We start from the raw sequence: 23,521 nt of genomic DNA, 5'->3' as shown, positions 1-23,521 counted from the left end.
CTGTACTATAGTTTAATAAGTTTGTTTCCGTATGACACCCTTTTGCCACCCCACGCTTTAGTTGACCCCAAACCTGATTTGGACCCCGATTTGAATTATGAGTTTTTAGAGATTGAGTGCACTTATGATGATTTTTTTAGTGCGAGAGAGATTTGTTCCCATTTTTTGTTTTCCATCCACCACTGACTGTCATGTCATTCAGAACCTGTTCTCACGTCACTTCACTCCCCGTCACCTCGGTCCCCACCGTGTTCATCACCCCGGTCTCCATCTTGCATCTCATAGCCCCGTGTCACCGTCACGCCATGATTTTGTCCCCACTTCACTTTGTGCCTCACCTAATCCCGTTTCTTCTAGTTTACGTTCCCTTGGTTTCTGTTTCCTCGGATCCTAGTATCTCTGGTGCTCCCCACTCTTTATGGCGGCAGGCTGATGTGGCCCCGGTTCCTGCTAATCAGCCAGCCAAGCCTCAGCCAGCCAAGCTACAGCCTTGTCAAGTCCAAGTCCAAGTCCCCATCCCGGATCCACGGCAGCCCCGTCGGGTATCGAGAGGTCTCAGCTCTCCTCTTTTTTTTCCACCTCAGCCAGAGACGGCGGCCAAATGGGATTCCACACTTTTGAAGTCAACCACCGGCCATGTCACCAGGATGTGAATGTTTGTTTTTCACCAGCCAGAACCACAAGTTTATGGCACCAAAGTATTTCATCGGAAAGCTCCATCTCCTCCCCTGTCGAGGTTGTTTGTGAAGTCATAAACAAAAATGAACTAGATGGCCCGATGAAATCCAGGCCAGTCACATTCCAGAGTTCTAGAAAGTTACATGTGACTAGAGCGCCTTCAAGTGGGGACGATCGGAACTGTCCTCACATGGAACACCTATGACCCACAAAGCAATCTTACACATTTCACATAAGAAATTCATCACATACAAGTGAACTCACGCACAACTGAATGTTTCACATCATGTATGTTTTTTTTTTGTTTGGAAAAGAATGTCATATGTATTTCAACCTCAAGAGAGTTCTTAGTTACTCCGCAAAGAACAAAATGATCTCATGATGCAATTATTAGTTGATATGTGTAACGATAACATGTTTTGCTTGGAAGAACTTCACTTGCAAGCCTGACCAAATTTAATTATTATAATTTTTTTTAAATAATTTGGAGTTTAAAAAGTCTTGGAGTTGAGTCGAGTCAAAAGAGGTAGGGGCCGGTCCTCCCTCCTTTCTGAAGAACACGCCCCACTTCTTTAAAACAGCCGGCGCAAACTTTGTTCTCTCTCTTATTCTCCACCTTCTCCCCTCTGTCTGGCCCCGGAACTGACAAAAGGACTTCCTGGTGCCGTGCCACGTTTTCAACCACGTGGCACCTTTGTTCCCTAAACGACCAAGTGCCTAGGACTTGGCGATCGCGCCGCTGCCGTGCACTAAATCCCAACGCGCGCCGTGCCCTCACTGTCAGATGGATACACTTTTTTGGGGCTTTTTCATTTTTCATATTTTTCTTTTTTTTTGTGTTCGTCCCACCTCGGCGACAGTCGCGGACAAACTTTTCCGTGACCCCGTGTGTCACCCAGCAACCACAGTTGGACGGGCACGAGCAATTCCCGTGCATCAACCAGCACCTGCTCCAAGTGTCCCATCGCAGCGAGAGCTGGTTCAACGGCTGGTCTCCCTAAGGACGCAGACACGCATCTTCTCGCGCTCCAGGAGGACAACTCCGGCTGAAGTCCCGACCGCGCCTGAGCCGAGCTTTGTCGCCCCTCGTCCGACTGGAACAATTTTTATATTTTTATTTTTGCCTTGTTTTTTTGGGGGGAGCAACCGATTTCCCCTCCACCCACTCGATCCAACTCACTCTATTAAGTTGCACGTCTCATAGCCAATTTGACATATTGCTGGTGCACCTTCCCTTTCAAATATCTCACAGATTTGGCAAGTCAAACCTTTTGCTTTCTACCTCGTTAAATTGTTCCTTTCTTATTTGTATTAGTTTTATTCTTATCCCTTTCCTTTCCACCGTATGATAGCTAGGTGGGCAGTATTTTGATTCTGTATGTGTAACCGTAGTGAATAAATGCATGTTTTTTTGTTTAATCTAGGTCAATCTCAATCGAGCTTGTGTCCGAGTGGATTAGTAATAATTAAAAAGTTAAAAGTAACACAAAGAACCACAAACATTGAATATGGCGACTTCAGATATGAATAAATAAATGAAAATTTGGATGTTATTTGTTGTGTTTCTCCAAACTGAAAGTAAACAGAACGTGGTGCCCATGTAGGCGATAGAGGGAATTACGACTTTCTCAAGCGCTGATCAAATTACTAATTCGTCCAAAAGACAACATCAATTATCGCTACACCGCGGTTGGACGGTAGGGTCCAAATCTCTAACCTCGGCCAAATTCATATCTTATATTGAATAGGGATGTAACTATATCCAAACATCACAATACGATATCACGATATGAAGCTCACAATATGATAATCATCACAATATTGTGGAGAGGTTGGTGATATTAAAAAAGGTCACAAAATTGTAAAAAAAGAAAGAAGCTCATACAAAAAAAAACACATTATTGTGCTTTTGCACATATCAGCAATGCATATAAACCACCTAGAATCTCTAATAACATTTAATATTGAGACACTTATGCTAATTAATGCACGTACACATTGAGTTCCTCCACATATTGACTCGGTTCACAAGCATATTACGTTCCCCTTCATCTGACCATTAGCGTGGATTTTAAACATAGAAGGGCCAAAACATGCCTTGTGAAAATTAACTGCACTAAAGAATTTGCCACCACAGGGTGCTAGAACTGCACAAATGGAAATCAACCAGACTTTCTTAACAGATGTGCTCCTTTTAATATCATGACATGATGACGATATTGGGGCAGTTTTAATATCGCAATATCACGATATTGCCGTTATTGTTACATCCTTAAGCCGTTATCGTTACATCCCTAATATTGAATATACAGTCTCTACCGTGCACCCGTTATAGTTAATTATTCTTTCAATTGCCAATTGAAAATTAAAAGAACAAGCGATTTACGGATTTGTACATCATTTGAGGATGGTGGTTTAAGTGCTTCGCCATGGAAAAACCAAGAAGGCTAATTTGTGCTTGCGCAAGTGTGTTAATTCTTAAATTGAAAAGAAATATGTAATGTTCAGCAGTTTTTTCAGGTTGTCTTTTCACTGTTTATACTTTTCATATCGCCGTTGACTTTGAACTCTTACCGTGACTTTCTGTCCAGCCTTCATGGTATATTTAGGTGTGAATTTGAAAGTGGCTGTCACACTTCCAATAGTTTTAATCACTTGACAGCCCACCATGGCCTGGTCCTAAAGCAAAGACAAAGATGAGTAGATGAGTATGATGATGCTAAAAAGAAATATTTTCTTATTCTTCACAAATAGAAAAGTGCAGTATTAGATCTTACCTCGTCACTAGTGTTCTGGAGACTAATACACTTGCCATCAGTATCAATCTCTTCGATATGTATCGGCCCCGTAGCTGTGGCTGAGGCGTGAGCGATGGACACAGAGCTGCTTGCTTCCTGTTCTTCAACATCAACACGCCTCCTTTTCCCCTGAGTAGTCCGAACACTACGGCTGCTTGAAGAGACTCGAGACATAGTGACACGAGAGGAAAGGCTGGGAGACAGCTTCAATCTGCAATTAAGACGAATATTAGAGGGTTATTAAATATATACAAGTAATCTCATTTAAACACTTATCACCTGTGTCTTCAATAATTACTACTTATTCAACATAGTGTAGTAAGAAGGTATTAGAATGTTAGTTAGATATTGTTTAAAAGGGAGAATGCTGCATGCAATGGGACATATTCTGCAATTTCCCTAAACGGTGGGAAGGAGTGGGTCACTTGCCCACAGGTGGAATCTTTTTGTGTAAGTTTGTAAAACTGCTTGAGAGACAAAGTGGAGGGAGATGGTACTTTTGTTGAGAAGGGATTTGAACAAGCCACAAAAACCTTATTTTGCAAAAGATAAGTTTGACTCAGTCTATGTTCTTATATCCTGTCTCCAAGCGGATTTTCTGCTTTAACTCTGACATACATACATTACATAATAAATACATACATTACATCAAGACAAGGATGATTACACCGGCTGTGCCAAACAGAATACGGTAAAAGCTGTTTTAATTGGCCCACACCTTTCCTCTTCTCCCTCCAGAAGTTTGCGGTATGCATTGATCTCCATGTCAAGGGCTAATTTCACATCCAGCAACTGTTCATATTCATTCAACTGTTGCATCATCTTTGCCTGGATTTCAGCCACTTCTCGTTCCTTTTCGGCCAGGAGTTTGCGACTTGCATCTTTCTCCTTAGCGAGTGCCGCCTCCAGTTCGGCTATGCGGCCACGCCAACCACGAGTCTGCAGGAGGGGATCAGAGTGCAAGGACAATTAGAATTATACAGGTTGTGCACATCTGAGTCACAATTACAAAATTCAAATGTGAATCACCATCAACATTTTGGTCCCCAATCAATACTTTACCAATCACTTACTACAAGAGCCCAAAACGCCTTTTTAAATTAATAAGTGACTGGCACCAACGTAATATTTTGTTCTCATGAAACAGTAAATGCTCTTCAAATATGGGCGGGGTATATCCGTAAATGTTGAAAAATCTATATTATATTCATGTACTTTACACTGCATTAACTCAATTTGCGTATGATGAATTCCTGCCAAAAACAATAGCATGAACGCCATCACCCATTTTCTGTTTCACTTCTCCACGTGTGTCCTATTTTAGAGGATGTCTTTGTTTTTACAACATCTGCTGCACAAGAAATTGTTAAGTAGTGCACCATGCACTGGTTGCAACAACTATCATTTCATTATACTCATAGGCAAAAGGCAAATAAACCTACAGCCTATTTTGGCTTTGGTATTTCTGAATCTTGTGCTTATTTCACAGTCGTGTTGCAAAACAAACATATATTATGTCAGGTTAATAACACAACTTTAATAGTAATACAGCTGCAGTGGCAGCATCCATTCGTTGACAAGTTTGCAATCATTTTGTGCTAGGGCTGGGCGATATGACCAAAAACTCAAATCTTGATATATTTTTTTTCCACATTTTTACTCACAATTGCCACCTCTGGCCTAAAGAGTAACTGCAGCATGTGTCAGGCTCATTCATGGTGCGCGTGCGATAACGTGCACGATCTTAAGTGCACATCACATGTCCGCTACTCCGTGGGGACACACGGGGACACGCATAATGTCACCCTCCACCAAAGAAACTGTGGAGTGTATGGGTCGGCACACTCTACTATCAAGGGAAGATAAAAGCTGATAGATGCAGTCAGAGTAAAACAGTCAGGGCTCTTCGTACTTATCCGGGCAATGGTGCAGCATGCATGATGTCGAAAAAGCTTTAACCTTTTTAAACGGCTCAATGCACCTTTGATAAACCCAACAAACACTTATTTGAAGGTTTCGTTTATTCAAAAATAACTCCCGTGCAAAATGTTCAGACAACATTAATGTATACTGAATACTGTCTTGTAAACCACCCTTCCAGCATTCTGACACCCAAAATTACAACTCACAATAACATTCAAAACTCCATTTCAGGATTTAGCAAATTTTCAACAATTCAATTTTTAAAATGACATTTAGCCAAATTAATTCAATTTATTGCCCAGCCTTCTTTGGACATAGCTTGTACTTCTAGTAAACCAATAGCAAAGACTGGTTGTGCATTTTAAAAGCATCATGAAATGGCAACAACCACTAAATTTTACTCAACCTCTTTCTGTAGATCTTCCAGCTGGGCAGTGAGGCTCTCAATCCTTAAAGTTGATTCTCTCAGCTCCTCTCGGGCGATGCTGGCTGATGCTTTGTTTATTTCAGACAACCGCCGCACGTTATCCATCTTCAACCACAAACATAAACTTCATGTCGTTTGGTTTTACTGACACAATTAAAGAGGAAGTACGCTGAGCTGGTTTCTTCTTGACAAGCAGGAAATTAAGTCACTGAAGTATTGTTTATGTCAGCTCAGCTCATTTATTTTTCCCTGTTGCTTGCCAGCAGTTTATGACTATTTAACCTGAGAAACTAGCCTACGTAATCACGCTGTCCTTTATTTGTCTGTATGAATTGTTTGAAACAGGTCATTTTTGAATTGTCCATACCCTTACAAATTCAGCCCCTCAACAATAAATATTTTGATTTCTGTACTTTTCTGTGAAAACAAACTGATTATTTTTGTGTTGTATCAAAATAAGTCAATTTAACAAAGTTAACATTTTGCCCAATTTATGCTTGTGCAATTTCGGCATTGAATCTGAAAAAGGCACTGATTTTGAATAAAGGGATCATAATAATTATTTTTTGAATAGAATTAATTGATTATTAAAATTATCATTAGTTGCAGCCCTATTCTAAATGAACGCCTTAAGTGAAAAGTAGAAAAAAATTATTGGACATATATATATATGAAGTGTATCCATGCAGCGCAGCCATACTTTGGCGATGTAAGTGCTCTCCATGCTATCTTTGTAGATCTTCATCTGCTCCTCATTCTGAACCCTCATCTCTGCTAGGGCCAGACTCAGTTTAGACTCGTACTCCTCTTTGCACCCAGAGTCCAGCTCCACTAGACGTGTCTCGTACCGCTGCAGTGCTTCCTTCACTTCCTGTAACAAGAAATAAACCTCCAACAGTCTGCACTAATGACAACCTTAAGTTTACTGTGGTTAGTTTCCTTATATCCAAAAACCTCTAATTTGATTTTTGAGAAAGCATCCAGCCTGCGGAAAATCTATCAATCACAGACATGCTTCATATATACATAGTAAACATCTCACAAGTGAGTACAGTACACCTCATATTTCTGCAGATATTTATTTTCAGTTTCTGGGTATTGAGTATCTTCTTACAACCTAGGGCAGGGGTGGGCAAACTTTTTGACTTGCGGGCCACAATGGGTTTGAAATTTTGACCGATGGGCCGGACCAGGAGCATTTGGACCTCATAGCACAGTAAAAACACACAGATAAATGTACAACCCAATTTACTTATAGTGTGCACTTAGGACTGCGTTTTTCAAATGTGCAAAATCCACATTGTTCATTTTTATTGTTTTAGCTCAACTTTTGCTGTGTTTTTATGCTTTGTAAAGTGACCTTGGGTGTTCTGAAAGGTGCTGTTTTTAAATGAAATGTATTATTATTATTATGATTATTATTAAATAGCCCTAATCCAGGTAGTACGTTTGCCTCAATGAATATGCAAGATGCGGCATTTACACACTATTTGGCAAAGTGGGATGAGAAATGTAAATAGATTATAATAGCACATACACTGTGATCTGTCAAACCTGGTGACTGCATCTATTATTAATAGATTTCAATTTAAGGCGTAAAGTTAAAGAATTTTTTTCCATTGGCCCACCCATTTTTAACCCGGGACCACAGTACGTGTGACACATGCGGCTGCATGATAGCCGCTGCTGCCTGTCACGCGCTGAGGACAAAGCGCGTACAACCAATCCGTCTCTGACCACTTTTCCATCTCCGTGGGGGACGCATAGCACACGGTGTTTGTGCAGCAGCTCAAAAAGAAGCCAAAAGCCAACGAGGAAACGCTCATAGAAGTGCTCGATGCACGCCCCGGGGATGTCTTCACCAATATCCACAGTCTGTCCTGCATGCGCGCTCCTCACCTCACCCATGACAACATGTAGAAAGACTATCTTCAGCTGTCAAAAGGATCAAAACACGCAACAGTGCCACAATGTTGACTGATAGACTGAACTCTTTGTCCCTGCTTTCTTTCAAAAAAGAATTGACCGATTCTCTGGACTATCAGGGCATTATTGCTGTGTTCAACACAAAACCCTGCCGTCTCCTGTTGTAAATGTCCAAATCCAGGAAGAATTATATTTTATGAATCAGTTATCTTGAGTTAAGCTTACTGCCATTGCCATCAAAACGTTGTTATGAATGTGCCCTGCGTATCTTTCTGTCCCTTTCTGTGCGTAAAAGAGCTTATCAGTGAGACCCCAACCCAGTGATCATATTTTCCGGGTGTGTAGAAGTTACACAGCAGTGACTCTGGTGTAAAACATAATCTGCACAGGAGTCTGAGGGAAGTGGATCCCAACACCAGTCATCCACTGCTCGTACTGCTGCAGCTGGAGAGCGCGTTCTCCAGCTGCACCCGTCACTCACAGCAGTCCTTTACTTTACGTGAGACCGCGCCAGCGATTTTATTTTCTGCGCCCTTGTAATTAAAGAAGCGAAATAACGCCATAAAAAGTGTGTGTTAAGAGCGGCAACTTAATCGCTGTCCTTGGTACCCGCGGTAAAGCACTATTAGGGATGTGAAGGGATTTTTTTTTTTTGCATATTTTCTCTGGCCCACCCATTTTTCCTCAGGCCCACCCACAATAAAAATTTTGGCGCCGCGGCTGGTGCCACCTATTGGTGAAATGCGGGCATTGCAGGGACAAATTTAAATTAATAAGATAAGATAAGATCCACTGATTGTCACACCCATCTAAGTGGGGCGAAATTTGTTCTCCGCATTTGACCCATCCCCTGAGGGAGCGGTGAGCAGCAGCAGCGCCGCGCTCGGGAATCATGTGGTGATCTAACCTCCCAATTCCAACCCTTAATGCTGAGTGTCAAGCAGAGCGGCAATGGGTCCCATTTTTATAGTCTTTGGTATGACCCGGCCGGGAATTGAACCCACGACCTCTCAGTCTCAGGGCGGACACTCTAATCACTCGGTCACTGAGCTGAACAAAAAAAAATAAAATTAAAAATAAAATTAAAAAAATAATTTTTTTCTAGCCTTATTGGATAAGTTTGGCGGGCTGGATTAAAACGCATAACGGGCCGTATTTGGCCCGCGGGCCGGGGTTTGCCCATGTCTGACCTAGGGCAACCTTTATGTGAGCAATATTTATTTTTTTCAGATCCTCAGAGTAATTTGCCATGATGTGCCATGTTGAACCTTCACTGCCAAGTATGAGTGTTTGAGAGCTATGATACCAAATTTAACACACCTGCTCCCTATTTACACTTGAGACCATGTAACACTAAAAAGTCACATGACACTGAGGAAGGAAAATTACTAACGCTACATCAAAGGACTTTGAGAAGATTTGGAAAAGACTCTTGGAAGACTACCATCTCATAATAGCTCACATCTCTAATGTAGGGCCCGACCGATATGCATTTTTTTTGCCGATACCGATTTTTTGTAGAAAAAATATTGATTACCGATTAATGCATAAAAGTTGGGGACAGTATGGTGCCATGCATCCATGGTGTACAATTGAATTCTATTAAATATCTCGTTTTTCACACATTTGTGCCTTTGCGTAGTGTTATCTTACCTGTGGGAATGTGTTTCCACAGCATTTCTGTGTGAATATTCGCTATTTGAAGGAGGTCGATGCTAACATCCGGTTAGCATTTGAATAGGATCCTCCCTTCGCTTTTAGCATTTGCACTAGGCTAGTGATGTTTTAAAAACAAAGCATGTTTTGTATTTAAAAATACAGTGGATGTTATTCCTATTGTTGTGTGTTTAGTTTTACTGTTAACTCCAACTGGGATGTCATTAAACAGCTTAATGGACGCTTGGGGGACAACAGAATAACCAGAATACGGTACACACTTAGTGCTAACGCTAGTCACTAATGCTATGCAAGCAAAATGGTCCATTTAGGGTACTTTCACACAATTCACAGCGTCAGAAACTTCGGTTTTCTTCCATTATAACATTTTAAGGGGAAAATAATCGGCCATTTGGCCCAATTGTTTTGGCAGATGTTTGAAGGGAAATAATAAGCCAATTATAATGGCCGGCCGATTAATCGATTAGGCCCTAATCTAAAGACCAGTTATTTCAGTCTCAGGCTCAAATTCTACAAAGAATGTGAATTTTGCAGGGTCACTAATTAAAAAACTACAACTAGATTATTTTAGCATTTCTTTTATCCACATTGATATATGATATAATAATAAATGATATCCTGATAATATACATTAAATAATACATAGTTCAGTTAATTTGACAAGTTCAGTTGTTAGTTATCGCTATTGCTTTAGCCTAGCCCATCTAGCCAATTTACAGGCTCTTACTTTGGAGTAAACATAGGAATGCTTGTTTATCTTGAAGACATTTAGCTGTGGGTGAAGCTGTCCACATTATTCAATCAACTGGTAACACCGCTCCAGCTTTGTTTTTGGCTTTGCGAATGGAAACAACAGGACTTCACCTGACAAACTCTTGGGATACCTCGTGTCCCATTTACACAATGCATGCGCACATCACTTAACCATTTTGCTTGTTGGAGGTCCACAGGTTGGAACTTTTTTTGGTATGGTTTTTATGTCAGCTGCCAGACATTTACTGGATCGATTTTACAAAGGAAATCAATGGAGTGATATGTATGGATGACCAAAAGTGCCCAAATTAAATAAATGAATACACCATTAAATAATTAAATAAATGTGTTGTTAATTAAATGTTTCATTTATTAATTAAATATGGAATTAAATAAATCAATGTGTTATTAAATGTGCCATTAATGAATGAAATTACTTACGATTATTTGTAAATATATATGTATAAATAATTCTCTATTTAATTATTTCATGGTCACTGTGTTGCGGTGTTTCATGAATTTATTTTATCTGTCAAACTCACCCATCAAAGTTTGGTGGGCAGGTCCTAACACCTGATTGGTCACCCTGCTCACCAAGTCAAGGCAAATCCATTTCATCCCAGAATAATGAATTGATGCAGAGTGAGTAGCTAGTAAACACAATTCGATAGACTGAGTGGCGCTATTGACCTCAATGGGTGCGTTACCATTACGCTCTCATGAGGTGCTTTTTGAGACGTGTTGAAATGGAAGTCATTTTTTTCGCATTTCCCGTAGTTATGTGTTATATATATATATATATATATATATATATATATATATATATATATATATATATATATGCAGATAATTTAATTAATGACATTTATTTAATTATTGGTTTATTTAATTCCACATTTAATTAATAAATGACACATTTAATTATTTCATGACACATTTATTTAATTATCTAATGGTGTATTAATTTATTTAATTTTGGCACTTGGTCCTCTATAGATATGAGCTTGACAAACCTTGGCCGTTTAAGGGCGTGGTTTTCTAAACGTTAATTGTGCTCAATTTGGACATTTCTTAGACTTGTTGCCAAAGGTTTAGCTATAAACTGCTGTAGTTATTTTGAGGCAACAAGAAATGTAGTTTTTTTTACTCTGTACACTTTTCATTGTGACAGTGTTCTTCATTGTGCCATGAAAATATACAATTAATTAGCTACAGTTTCATATCATATTTTAATCTGCAACCTAAATGTTTTCATTGTGTAACAAAAACTAAAATGACTTTGCCGTTTCAATACTTGGAGGGAATTGTAGTCGTGAAAGTCATGACAGACAATGCGAAACATTCCACAAGAAAAGTCTCTGATATAGCGGGACCGGGGCTAGCTAAATTACAATATTGTATAGTGGGTAGGTGATAGTGATTGAACTTTACTTGACATCCTAATAAATTAACAACTTAAACAAAAAAAGTTAACATGAGTCTCAAACACATTCGGACTGATGATTGTACAACCTCAATTACTGCTTACACACATTAAAATTCTCACCTTTTGGTGCATGGTCTTCCGAAACTTCATCTCCTCAGTCAGACTTCGATGGCGGTTTTGTAAGTTGACATGAAGGAGCTTCTCGTCAATTAGGAACTTATTGGTTTGAGCAAGATCAGAATTCAACTGACAAAGAAAGTTAACAGATTATTTGTAATCATTTACCAAAAATTGAACTCATTTTTATTTTATATAACGTATGCAACGATGACTTTGTGACGTTAAAAATAATAAAACACAAAACAGAAAACAGAAAAAGTGGATCATTATGTATGTTGATATACTTTATATTGACATTTAACCCTTGTAATCAAGATAAAAGTTTTTAACCTTATATATTTGTTCTTGCATGTCAGCCATGGTGGCCTCCAAGATGGTCTTTTCAGACAAAGATGTAGCAAGTATGGCATCTTTTTCGTTGATCTTAGCTTCCAAATACTTCAAACGGGCGTGGGCTTCTGCCGCATCAGATTCCTCTTTATGGTTGCTGGAGAGTAAACGGGGTACATTAGATGAAAACGTGAGATAGGGGCACAGAAAGCACAGTTAAAAGGCAAGTGCGAGATGGTAACGTGGCCACAGGCATTGACTTGCTATTAAGAAAACCAAAGATCGTCACTCTAAAAGATCGTCACTCTAATAATATTAGGAGGCTCTTTAACCTTATTAGCATGTCACAGCGGCATGATAAAAAGGCAGTTATTATATCATTGGATGCAGAAAAAGCTTTCGACAAAGTTAACTGGTCCTTCCTCTTTGCGGTTTTAAATAAATTTGGCTTTGGGAAGTCATTTATTCACTGGGTGTCAGTATTATATGATGCTCCTAAAGCTACAGTTACTACTAATGGGATTATATCTCAGAGTTTTACTCTACAGAGATGCACAAGACAGGGATGCCCACTGTCCCCTTTATTATTTGCAATATTTATTGAGCCGCTTGCATTAGCCATACGCCAGGAAAGAAGGATTCAAGGAATTCACTCTGGGGTAACAGAACATAAAATTAATCTATATGCCGATGATATTTTACTTTATTTAGAAAAGCCTGCTATTTCGTTAGGGGAAGTATTTAACTTAATAACTAAATTCTCAAAGTTATCAGACTATTCTATTAACTGGACAAAATCAACACTACTACCTATTACAGAAAATTCATGGAACCCTGCAAGCCAGGACCCACACTACTCATTTCCTATAGGTAATTTAAAATACTTAGACATAAAAATCTCACCTAAATTAACTGATTTAATTAATTTAAACTTTACTCCACTTCTGGATAGCATTTATAGTGACTTGGAGCGCTGGAATAATCTTCCTATTTCTCTAATAGGACGAATAGCCACCATTTAAATGAAAGTTTTACCCAAAATAAACTATTTTTTCTCAATGATTCCATTTAAACCTACGGCTAACTGGTTCCAATTGTTGGACTCGGCCATTACAAAATTTTACTGGAATAAAAAAAAAGCAAATATTATTCTATCTACTCTTCAGAAAAGTAAATCAAAAGGTGGTCCAGAGGCACCAAATTTTATGCACTACTATATAGATAACCAGCTACAATATATAATTCTATGGGCACAACCCAACAGAGATACTAACTGTTGGCTGGAACTAGAACAGAAGGATTGTAATAACCTCAGACTTCTAGATTTACTCTTTATTACAACATCGATTAAGCAACATAATTGTTTTAAAAACCCAATGATTTCCGCCACCCTGACTGCCTGGTGGAAGGCACTAGAAATGACAAAAGCCCAAGTGGAGCCCTGTGGGCTTTCTCCCCTATGGCATAACCCCGACTTTTAATTTAACAACCAACCGTTTTATTTAGGAATTAGCAGAAAGGAATTACACATCTCCACCATCTCTTCTCAGATAATATGTTTATATCATATACATCCTTGCTCCAAAAATACAAAATAAAAAACTGAATTATTTTTACATTATCTGCAAGTTAAAAGTATGATAAAGAAACAAATTCCAACACTTCGGGGTACACTCCAACCGCCTGTTTTAGCTAAAGATATTACCAAGCTTTCGCCGACAACAACAAAAAAACTCTCAAAAATATATAAGTTACTTTCATATACTGATAAAATGTCTTTACCCATCTCGAAATGGGAGACAGACTTGTCGATAGCTCCGGAATCTGACTTTTGGATTCAAGTTTGTGAAAACGTATTTAAAATGACAAAACACACAAATTTACAAATTATCTAATATAAAATTATTCATAGAACATACATTACTCAATATATGATGAAGAAAATGGGACTCTCAGACTCCGACATTTGTCTCCAGTGTTTACAAAACACTACAGACACTTATTTTCATGCTTTATGGTTATGCACTAAAGTCTTAGAAAAACTTTCCGCTATCTTGGACTGTAGGCCATCAGTTGGGGCAGACCGCAGTATAGAGCAGTGCTGCGATCCCCTGTCCGTGTCCCTGACGCCCCCCCCCCCCCGCTATTTATTTTTTTTAATGCACCACATACACTCACTGACATGCCTGGGAGGCACGTGGATCGGAGCGCGGGGATATCATTTCCCTCTGCTCCGGTTCACCTGCTCCCAATTTTAATGCACCACACACACTTGTATATACACTGGGTGGGGCCACATTCAAGGTGTAGGGGTAGAGTTTGCCAGTCGGGCAAATATGTGTTGGCAAGCTTTGCAGAAGCCTGCTAACGATCATGAATCAAGTATGTTGGTGGAGAGAAACAAGGAAAACAGGCTGGATAGGGGCTCTAGAGGACCGAACTTGGGCACCCCTGGTCTAAAATCTTCGCCCTGTCTCACCTACACAACGCAACATGAGTAAAGTGTGTGAGAGCTGGAGGGGATGTGGCGTTGTTTAATAACTGGCATATTGACCTGTAAAGCCATTAGTTTGATGGCTCATTTTATTATATTAAATTGTTTTAAGATTTTTTTTTACATTATACGTCGCTACTTCCAATGTAACCTTATATTTGCATGAAAGCAAAATTGAGTGATAGTGAAGCTTTTTTTGGAGGGGGGGGGGGGGGCAACTGTGCCTAAAACTGGCATAATATTATCCAGTCTTTAAATGACTGCATATCAGCAATGCAGTCTGATACTAATAATTAGTGATGGCAAAATCAAATCTGTGTTTTGATACGTAAGAGAACCAGTGGCGTCTCAAAAGTGGGCACTTTACATCCACAAGCAGCAAAGCCTACACAATAAATTCTAATTCAATTCAAGATCACAATCCGGTGGAAAAGCTAAAGCTAAATGCTTACCAGCTTACCATTTATTCAATAAAACCTTCGAATAGTTCAAAATAAGACAATGTGCAATTAAGCGAAATCCTATTACAATTTCAATTACACTCCACAATTACAAAATTGGCATAATCGTAAACAAAAATAAAAGATTAATACTCATTTTGAGTTGTTTAAATTTATATATTTGCACCTGTTTTTATTTAAAAATTATTAATTTAATAAATTACAGTGTTTCTAATAATTTTTGGTCTTAATATTTTAAAATATTTAAATAATTTTTTGTTTTGTATCAAAAAATAATCATTTGAATAATTGTGATTTAAATTATTACCAAACTAATTGGGATTTTTTTTCTATAATCGAGCAGCCCTAGTTCAAAATAAAAATGCTACTCACCAGTGCTGTTCATTCAGCTCAGTTTAACTTTTTCCAATTGGCCAGATTTTCTTTGTTGCTTCAAGTTGAAATTACTGAAAAGTGTGCTGTCCACAAGCAAAATCTCACCTTCACTTGAGCCACAAGCTTCCTTCATAACGAGACAGCTGCATGTTTTGCCCCCTCCATTTCTGCAGCGCTGCCTCTATTGAGCGATTACATCATCAATGAATCTACTTCATTCATATTATTGGTTTGCTGTTACGTATCTCTTTTGCTACCGATGAAAAACAATCTAGTTTACTGCTGTATGCTGCCATCCGCCAAAACGTCAGTGTGCTGTTTTCGGGAATGACGAAATAGAACTGAGCGTGTTGATTGGGTCTTGACGTCACATGACATCAGTCCTGTATTTCAATGGGCTGGGATGATGGGCCCAGTAATGGCCCCATGGCTGTATATGGAGAGCAGCTTGGGACATGCACACTGTGATTTGAGTGGGTCATCCACTTCAATACGCGCTCATGGGGCTGGCCCTCTCCTGTTTAGAAAGTTAGACCATTGAACTTGGATTTGTATTAATGAAATTACCTTACAAACATAATTGGTATTTATTTGAATATTATTATTCTTGATAAAAAGAAAATTTGATAAATTATTAGCTATAAATTAGACCAATTAAGAGCCTGCATAGTGCTCAACAGTGCCATCTGGTGGGGCCCAGCCCCACTGGCCACAAATCCAGAGACATCATTGACCGGAACCCAAGCAGAACTTGTGGTTCCAATCGCGTTACTAAATCTGTCTCAGAATCACAATGTCACGTGGCAGTTGCCTTTCGTATTCCATTACGCCTTCAAACGTCATGTTCCAGCAAGTGAACATGTTATCCCTTTTCTAAAATAAAATAATAAAATAAAAATCTCTTTCCAAAAATTTTTATAAAATCCTACTATTATACTACATGAAAATGTCTATATTTGCCCTGGCTGCTGATTTATCACCCTAAATGATCAAATGTCAACAAGCTTTTAAACATGGTAGTTAGTTAGTTGCTATTCAGTTTTTGTTTCCCATTATATTTCTCTTTTATGGCGTCCATTACAATTACAGTATATGGCGATTGCCAATTGTGTAATTAGCGCTATATAAATAGACTTGACTTAATATTTTACAATTGGCCGCCCACCACATGTTGCTGTGGGGAGATGTTTCGAACGTTCCAAAAGATTATTTTCCTGAATCAGTTGTTCCAAATGAATTGATCGTTTCAATGTTCCATTTCTATAGAAATTTGTGTCTTTATTTTTAATCAAACAAAAAAGGGGTTTGCAATAAAATAAAAATCAAACCAAAAGGGGATTTGCAACCTGTTAGATTAATGTATCTTAATTATCCCATATTTAGTCTTTTATTAATTGCAAAGCATTTATTCAACATTTTGAATTTATTCAACAATGTGACCTCTGAACTGTGCGAGTTGGAGTTGACGGCAGTCACGAAACTTCATCACAAGACAGGAAATGTGCCCTCATCACAAGACAAGTGGCTGGAACATTTTTATGGTTGAGAAGCTTTTAGTGTTAAAGAATGTTTGAAATGTTTGCATTGTTGCCTGTATAGTGACTAATTTCTGTAAATGATTGTCACATTGCTGCTACGCATTTCCCCAAACCCCTCTGAGCAGTAATGTTCATGCCAACCCAATAAAAAGAGGAAGAACGACAGAATGTGTCAGAATGGGCAGGAGACTGTGATCTGCATATCTCTGTTCATTCTCCTGGCCAGTAATAAGAATATGTATATCTTGTTTTCCTTCCGTGTCTGTTTATTAAATCTTCTAGGTTAAATGAACCTGACACAACCTCCCAAAAATCAAACAAAAAAGGGATAAAAAAAAAAATTGCAAACAAAATTAATGTATTCGTTTTTTGTTTTTTTTTAACTTAAGTTTTGTTTGCAACTCCTGACTTTTTCTGTCTTGTGTGGGCAGGGTCCTTCACTCAACCGATAGAAGCCTTTTCATTGGTCAGCTTGGAAGCCGCTGCGACAACGTTCATTGGTCAGCTAGAAATGGGGTGTGACAATGTTCATCTGACTTCCTTTTTTTTCTGTGCTCCTTCTACAGTTGCCGCCAGCATCGAGGTAAGTATTTAACTAGAAAAGAAAAAAATATATTTTGTTTTAGTTATATCCTACATTTATCTAAAAGCAACCCTTGATCTGTCGTTTATCCGGTGCTTTGGTCTAACCATTACAGTTAGCGTAATCACTCACTCAGCAATGCTTGGCCATGCTAGCTAGCTATCTAGCTCTGATAGTCTGATACCTGACTCATAAACGAAGCTATGTTGTTGGCAGTTGAAACGCTACAAATACACGGCTCACTGGGATGGCTGTTAGCATGAAATTTTTTTGTTGGTTTGTTTTTAAGTCATAAAAGAAGTCTTTGCATTCGCTTCACATACAAGCAGGACTGGGAGTCGAATTTATTTACAGTAGCTGCTTCCCCTACATCTTGGATGTTTGAATTAGAGATTAAAATCGTGATAGTTGGGAATTAAAATATGTAATAACTTTAATCTGTGATTGTTGTATTGTTTATTGCTCATTTGTTAACTCTACAAATCATATGTCAAAAACATCTTACCTGATTAAAAACAAAAAAACCTACTTTGTATGTTTGTCACATAAGCTATTTATATTTGCTTTACTGTTGAAGATGCGAAACCAGAAGATGAAAATGGAGGAACCTCCGTTCCTGATGTGGTGCCGGCCCACAAGCATCTGTCTCAAAGTCTGTTCCACATACCCTGTTTTTACCTGAACTTCAAAAGGCTTTATTATTGATGGGAACATTGTGGAAAGTTCAGATGCAGAGTTTTTTTTTGTTTGTTTTTTAATAAAAGACAAACTGCTTGGGACAAGAATTTATTTTAATCGGTGACAAACAAATGTAATGTCTCTTTGGACCAAACTGCAACTTCCTTGATTACCCACTAGACCGCAACATTGAGAGCCTTCAAGAAGATGTCCTGACCAGATTTGAAGGAATAAGAGGTTGGATTTATTTGCTGCAATGCAGCAAGTCTTTCCTCTGACAAAGAGCATTGGATGGCACATACGATGATCCCATGCACTGTTCACTGCCATGGTCCAAAGGGAGGAGCTCTTCAGATTGATGGATCTGGAATGTCAAATTAATTCATGAACGCTACAGTAATAAAAATAAAACGGACTGATATAAAGATTTAAAAAGGTCACAATATTATACTTTCTTTTCCCCAAAATAGCATCTGTCAAAAGGTCGGAAGTGAACAAGTATTAAAAAGAAAAATCTTGTAGGGGCCCGCGCTCTGGAAAGCGGCGCGGTTCCAGCGGCGTCCGGTGAGCCCCCGCCGGCCCTTGAAAATCCGGGGGAGAGGGTGTAAATCTCGCGCCAGGCCGTACCCATACCCGCAGCAGGTCTCCAAGGTGAACGGCCTCTGACTTAGAAAAAATTTGAGAACCAGCAATGGAGGGGGCAAAAGTGGTCAGGGAGGCCGCCCCATAGCGCCCCTATGTCGGATATGACAGGCGAGGGACGATGTTTTACACTAAATTATATACACTACTCACAAAAAGTTAGGGATATTTGGCTTTTGGGTGAAATTTCAGAGCAAGCCTAAAATGCATTCAAACCTTTACAGGTGAACTTAATGAGACCTTTTCTAAGCTTTAGAATGCACATGTTAACGGCAAAATTCACAAACGACAATTGTACCGTTGCCCTTGCGTGTGTAGGTGCGAGCTGAACTCCATTCAAAATAAATACAGGAGTCAGGAAGTAGCGTCCAAGCTCTAAGTGCTTTATTGAGCAGCACTGTCATATCTAGTATGAAAAGAAAATAAACAAATATGCATCAATAAATGACAATTCATTAAATCAAAGTATAAGCATTTATATACAAATGAGTTACAGCATAATCCGTTTGAAAGTTCTGGATAAACATGTAATATAAGTTAACCTTAAGTGGTTACAATTGAGTTTACTAACTTCCCAATTTGCTCAAACATGTCAAGTACAAAATTAACACTGCTAAATGACTTTCTATCATGGATATAGCACTTACGGACGGTGCTTTCGAAGGTGCAAACAACACAGAGCTGATAACGGGTGTCAAGCAGAATGTTCTCTTAATGCTGCTTTCACTACGAGGAGTCGTGAACTGCGAGTCTAAAATGGCCGCCGGACTACTTCCTGTCAAACTGAGTGTCAAAATAAGAGCATGCAAAGTGCACTTTAAAAAGGCAGAACACTCCCCGCCTGGCATATGTGAAGATTAGGGATGCACCGAAATGAAAATTTTGGGCCAAAACCAATAACCGAAAATGAGAAACGCTTGGCCAAAATTCGAAACGCCGAGAAAAAAATACAAATTAAAATATTAAAGATTTATCAAAATAAAAAACAATGTTTAATATCACTCAGATTCACCATTAGCTAGAGTCCACTCCACATTTTCAACACATATTAATACATTTAATGATTGAGAAATAAATGAGGTGGATGAATGAGAATAACCACAAGCATACAGTAAGCACACAGTGCAGTGTCAGCCGTTTGTTATTCTATGATAAATAAAGTTGTCGCTAAGCACACAGACACAGTGCTTTTCTGCACATTGTTGGACGTAATAATCTGGAGATGAAGCTTTACTTTTGTTAACTTTTTCGAGTGTCGTCACTCGTCAACCTCAACTGATTTGGGTCGTTGCTGATAACGCAGCTCTCGTCTCGGTCATGTGAAATAAATTCATTTATCATGTTAAGGAATTGAGCGCCGTGTTGCTTATTCAATGGGGGCTTTATTTGCATTTCAGCAGCAAACAAATTTGCTACGACACTTCAGTTGCAGAATAAGAAGTTTGATCGCTGTAAGCTAGCGCGTAGCTGCACCACGCATAACACTTGCCTTGTGTTGTCTTCCGCGTCTTCTCTCGCTGGCGCACACACCATACGGAGATCACGATACTGCTTTCCGCTACCACTTTGTGCCGTTGCTATTATTCCTCGCCGCTGATTTGAGATAGCATCGACCGGGTTAGCCTCAAGACACACGCTTTCGGCTATGGCTCATGAATTAACATTGAGGCGGAACGCTCACCCCGGCGTTTAATTCATACATACGCTTGCTTGTAGCAGTTTTTTTGCTTGCGTTACCACAATGTCCTATTTTTTCGGCTTTTTCGGCTGCATATTTTTCTCATTTTCGGTGGCCGACTATTCGGTGTATCACTAGTGAACCACAAAAAAAGGAGTTTACATTACCAAAGTTACGGCAGTTAACATGTGAATGTCTATTTCTTGAGAAGCAGAATGACCTCTGATACAGGCCTGAGGAACTTCTTTGTTTGTTCACCTTGACCTCCACCTTACGAACTCTTCCATCACTGCTGGGGAAGACGTTGGTAATCACAGCCATCGGCCAGTCATTCCAAGGTCCAAAGACATCAAGACCGGTGTAAGTAAAGGGTGGTAAGGTGCTCAGCCGTTCCACTGGCAAGTCTGACATTTGTTGTCGCTCTAGTTTGCCTCTTAATTTGCGGCAGGTTATGTATCCGTGAATGATGCTGCTAATTCTCCTTATGCCTCCAAGCAATGAGCTCTGCCATCTCAACGGCTAAGACAGCAGCACATAATTCCAATCGCGGTATGGTGGTGCTAGATTCGCCTTCCTAAGGATGAAGCCAACGTCAACTCTGCAGTCTTTTGTGACTGTTCTGAGATAATGTTATGGCACAAATGGCTTTGGTTGAGGCATCTGAAAAGATGCAGATTTTCTTTTGTTTGGCAGTGGAGAGAGAGCTGACTGTGTAGGCACAAGGAATGTTAAGTTCTTGTAGACATTTAAGTGAGTCTTTACACATTTCCCATGCACTGCATTTCTCCAGTGGAAGTGGAGCATCCCAATCGGTTGTTTCTGTAGTCAGCTCACGGAGCAAGAATTTCTCTTGAATCGTAACAGGAGCTACAAATTCTAAGGGAACAAACAAGCTGTTGAGCGTCGAGAGAACTACACGACGTGTGAATGACTTCTCCCCGACGGAAGTCTGAAAGGAAAAGGTGTCTTTACTGATTTCCCAGATTAAACCAAGACTATGTTGTATGGGGGCCTCTTCACCACCAAATGTGAGATATTGGACGTCTTTTGCACGATCTTCGACTTAAGACTTCTAAACTGTTCGACGAGATCTTATGAAGCCTCAAGTTTGACTCAACGAGAGATGCTTGCGTTCTCTTTAGAAGGCTCATTGCTTATTCTGTTTTTTTCCGTGAGATGAGTACATCATCTATATAGAACTCCCGGTCTATTACTCGTCTGGTGTCTGAGCCGTCTTTTTGCTCACCTTTGGCAGCTGCCCTTCTCAAGCCGTAGGTGGCCACTGCTGGCAAAGGGTTGTTCCCGAACACATGAACTCTCATCCTGTATTCGACGACATCTTTTTTGGGATCATTATCGCAAAACCATAAGAAGCGCAGGTAATCTCAGTGATCTTCTCTTACACCGAAACAATGAAACATATATTGCATGTCCGCAGTCACTGCAACACGTTCTTTTCTGAACCGTATCAGGACTCCAAGAAGACTGTTAGCCAGGTCCGGCCCAGTGAACAGCATGGTGTTGAGAGAGATGCCATCTTGCTGTGTGCTGGAGTCAAAAACTACTCTAATTGCATCCAGCTTTCTCAGATGGTAGACTCCAAAGGTGGGCAGGTACCAATGCTCTTTTCCCTTTGGCAGTGGGGGTGCAGGCTGAGTGGTTGCTTTCAAACAGATTCTGCATCAAGTGGATAAACTGTTCTTTCATTTTCAGTCGAGTGTCCGCTGCAGAGAGGAAAAACGGTTTAGTATCTGCTGTGTCCTCAGAGATCTGAAAGGGAGAGGTGCCACCCAGCTATTGGAGTCATCTTGGAAGACCTCTTTATCCATAGTATGGAGGAACAACTCATCTTCTATTGAAAGAGCAAGCTTTTCACAATTTTTTTGTTCTCTCGGAGATGGTGATTCCAAGATTATCACCATTTTTTGGGGGGTTGTAGCTTCTTTGTTAGTTGTCGAACTGGAGCAGTGGGTTGGAGCTGACCATTTCTTTCAGCTGGATGTGGCTGGTACACGGAGTGAACAGCGAAGGTCTACCGTTTTCTAAGATGTTTGTCTTAAAGGTGCCAACAGTAGGTTTATGTATGTTGCCTAAGCACACATCGCCTACCAGGACCCAACCAAGAACCAACTTTTGTGCAAATAGCGCATTTTAAGGTTCATTGATCTTTCTTCTTACTTTATGAGCCTGGATAACATCTCTGAGGAGAAGGAGGATCTGAGCCTGCTTATAAAGAGGTGGAATCTCATCGACAAGAAATTTCAGGTGAGGATGACAGAGAGCAACTTCAGGTGTCGGGATTTCGTCGGGATTGTCTGGGATGTCATTACATTCTATTAGCTCAGGGAGTGGAATACTGACTTCCCCGTTTGATGCCTCAATCTGTAGACCAGCTGCTCTCCTGTCTAAGCTTTCCTTCATGCCTGCACAGGTCTTCAATGAATACTGGAATGCAGAGATCAAAAAGTTCTGATCAAGCCAATGATCTGTTGCTCTGATTATCTAGCATAGCATACATTGTCACAGCGCTCTCTGGCTTTTTCGCAGGATATACTTTGACTAAGCATATTTTGGAGCAAGGTTTTTCTGCAAGATTGCCACCACATACTTCGGTGCATAGAGAATTAACTGATAGCTCTAGTGTGTTTTCCTTTTCCTCCTCCCCGCCATGCTCTGATGATGGCTTTGGGGGCACAGATTTCCATGGCGGTGGTCCAGGATGCAGGGCTGAGAGATGTTGATCGCTGTTGCACTCACAGCTTTGCAGTCACGAGCAATGTGAGAAGATGATGAACAGCATCTGAAGCAGATCCCTTGCTCTTTAAGGAATACTTTACGTTCTTCGCTAGGTTTCAGTCTGAAGCCACAACATTTCTTTAGAGGATGGGGTTTACTGTAAATAGCTCAGAGCTTAGCGGGAGCGTTTTTAAATTCTGCTTTAGATTCAGCTTAGTCTTGTGAACAGACACTGAAGTTGGTGCGTTTGTTAGTTGCTTATTCATTGCTCTTATGCG

The 23,521-nt window shown here is 39.7% G+C and overlaps 1 protein-coding gene across 8 annotated transcripts in view; it reads right to left on the bottom strand.

Moving 5' to 3' along the window:
• The window catches only part of lmnb1 (lamin B1), a 57,642-nt gene that overhangs the window by 18,508 nt on the left and 15,613 nt on the right, over positions 1-23,521 (bottom strand). For 7 of the 8 annotated variants that reach the window (XM_077585912.1, XM_077585913.1, XM_077585914.1 and 4 more), the window contains 7 exons: positions 12,059-12,215; positions 11,729-11,854; positions 6,527-6,697; positions 5,806-5,931; positions 4,195-4,415; positions 3,456-3,687; positions 3,253-3,357 (listed from right to left, as the gene is read on the bottom strand). In XM_077585912.1, coding sequence (XP_077442038.1) covers positions 3,253-3,357; positions 3,456-3,687; positions 4,195-4,415; positions 5,806-5,931; positions 6,527-6,697; positions 11,729-11,854; positions 12,059-12,215 — 1,138 coding nt within the window. Of the gene's footprint in view, positions 1-3,252; positions 3,358-3,455; positions 3,688-4,194; positions 4,416-5,805; positions 5,932-6,526; positions 6,698-11,728; positions 11,855-12,058; positions 12,216-15,493; positions 15,922-23,521 lie in introns of those variants that run through there. The other variant, XM_077585920.1, reaches the window with a different exon arrangement.

Source organism: Vanacampus margaritifer, chromosome 14, assembly GCF_051991255.1.
Source record: "Vanacampus margaritifer isolate UIUO_Vmar chromosome 14, RoL_Vmar_1.0, whole genome shotgun sequence".
Classification (NCBI taxonomy): Eukaryota; Metazoa; Chordata; class Actinopteri; order Syngnathiformes; family Syngnathidae; genus Vanacampus; species Vanacampus margaritifer.
The sequence above is the reverse complement of the archived record's forward strand: the minus strand, read 5'-3'. Positions and strand labels throughout refer to the sequence as shown.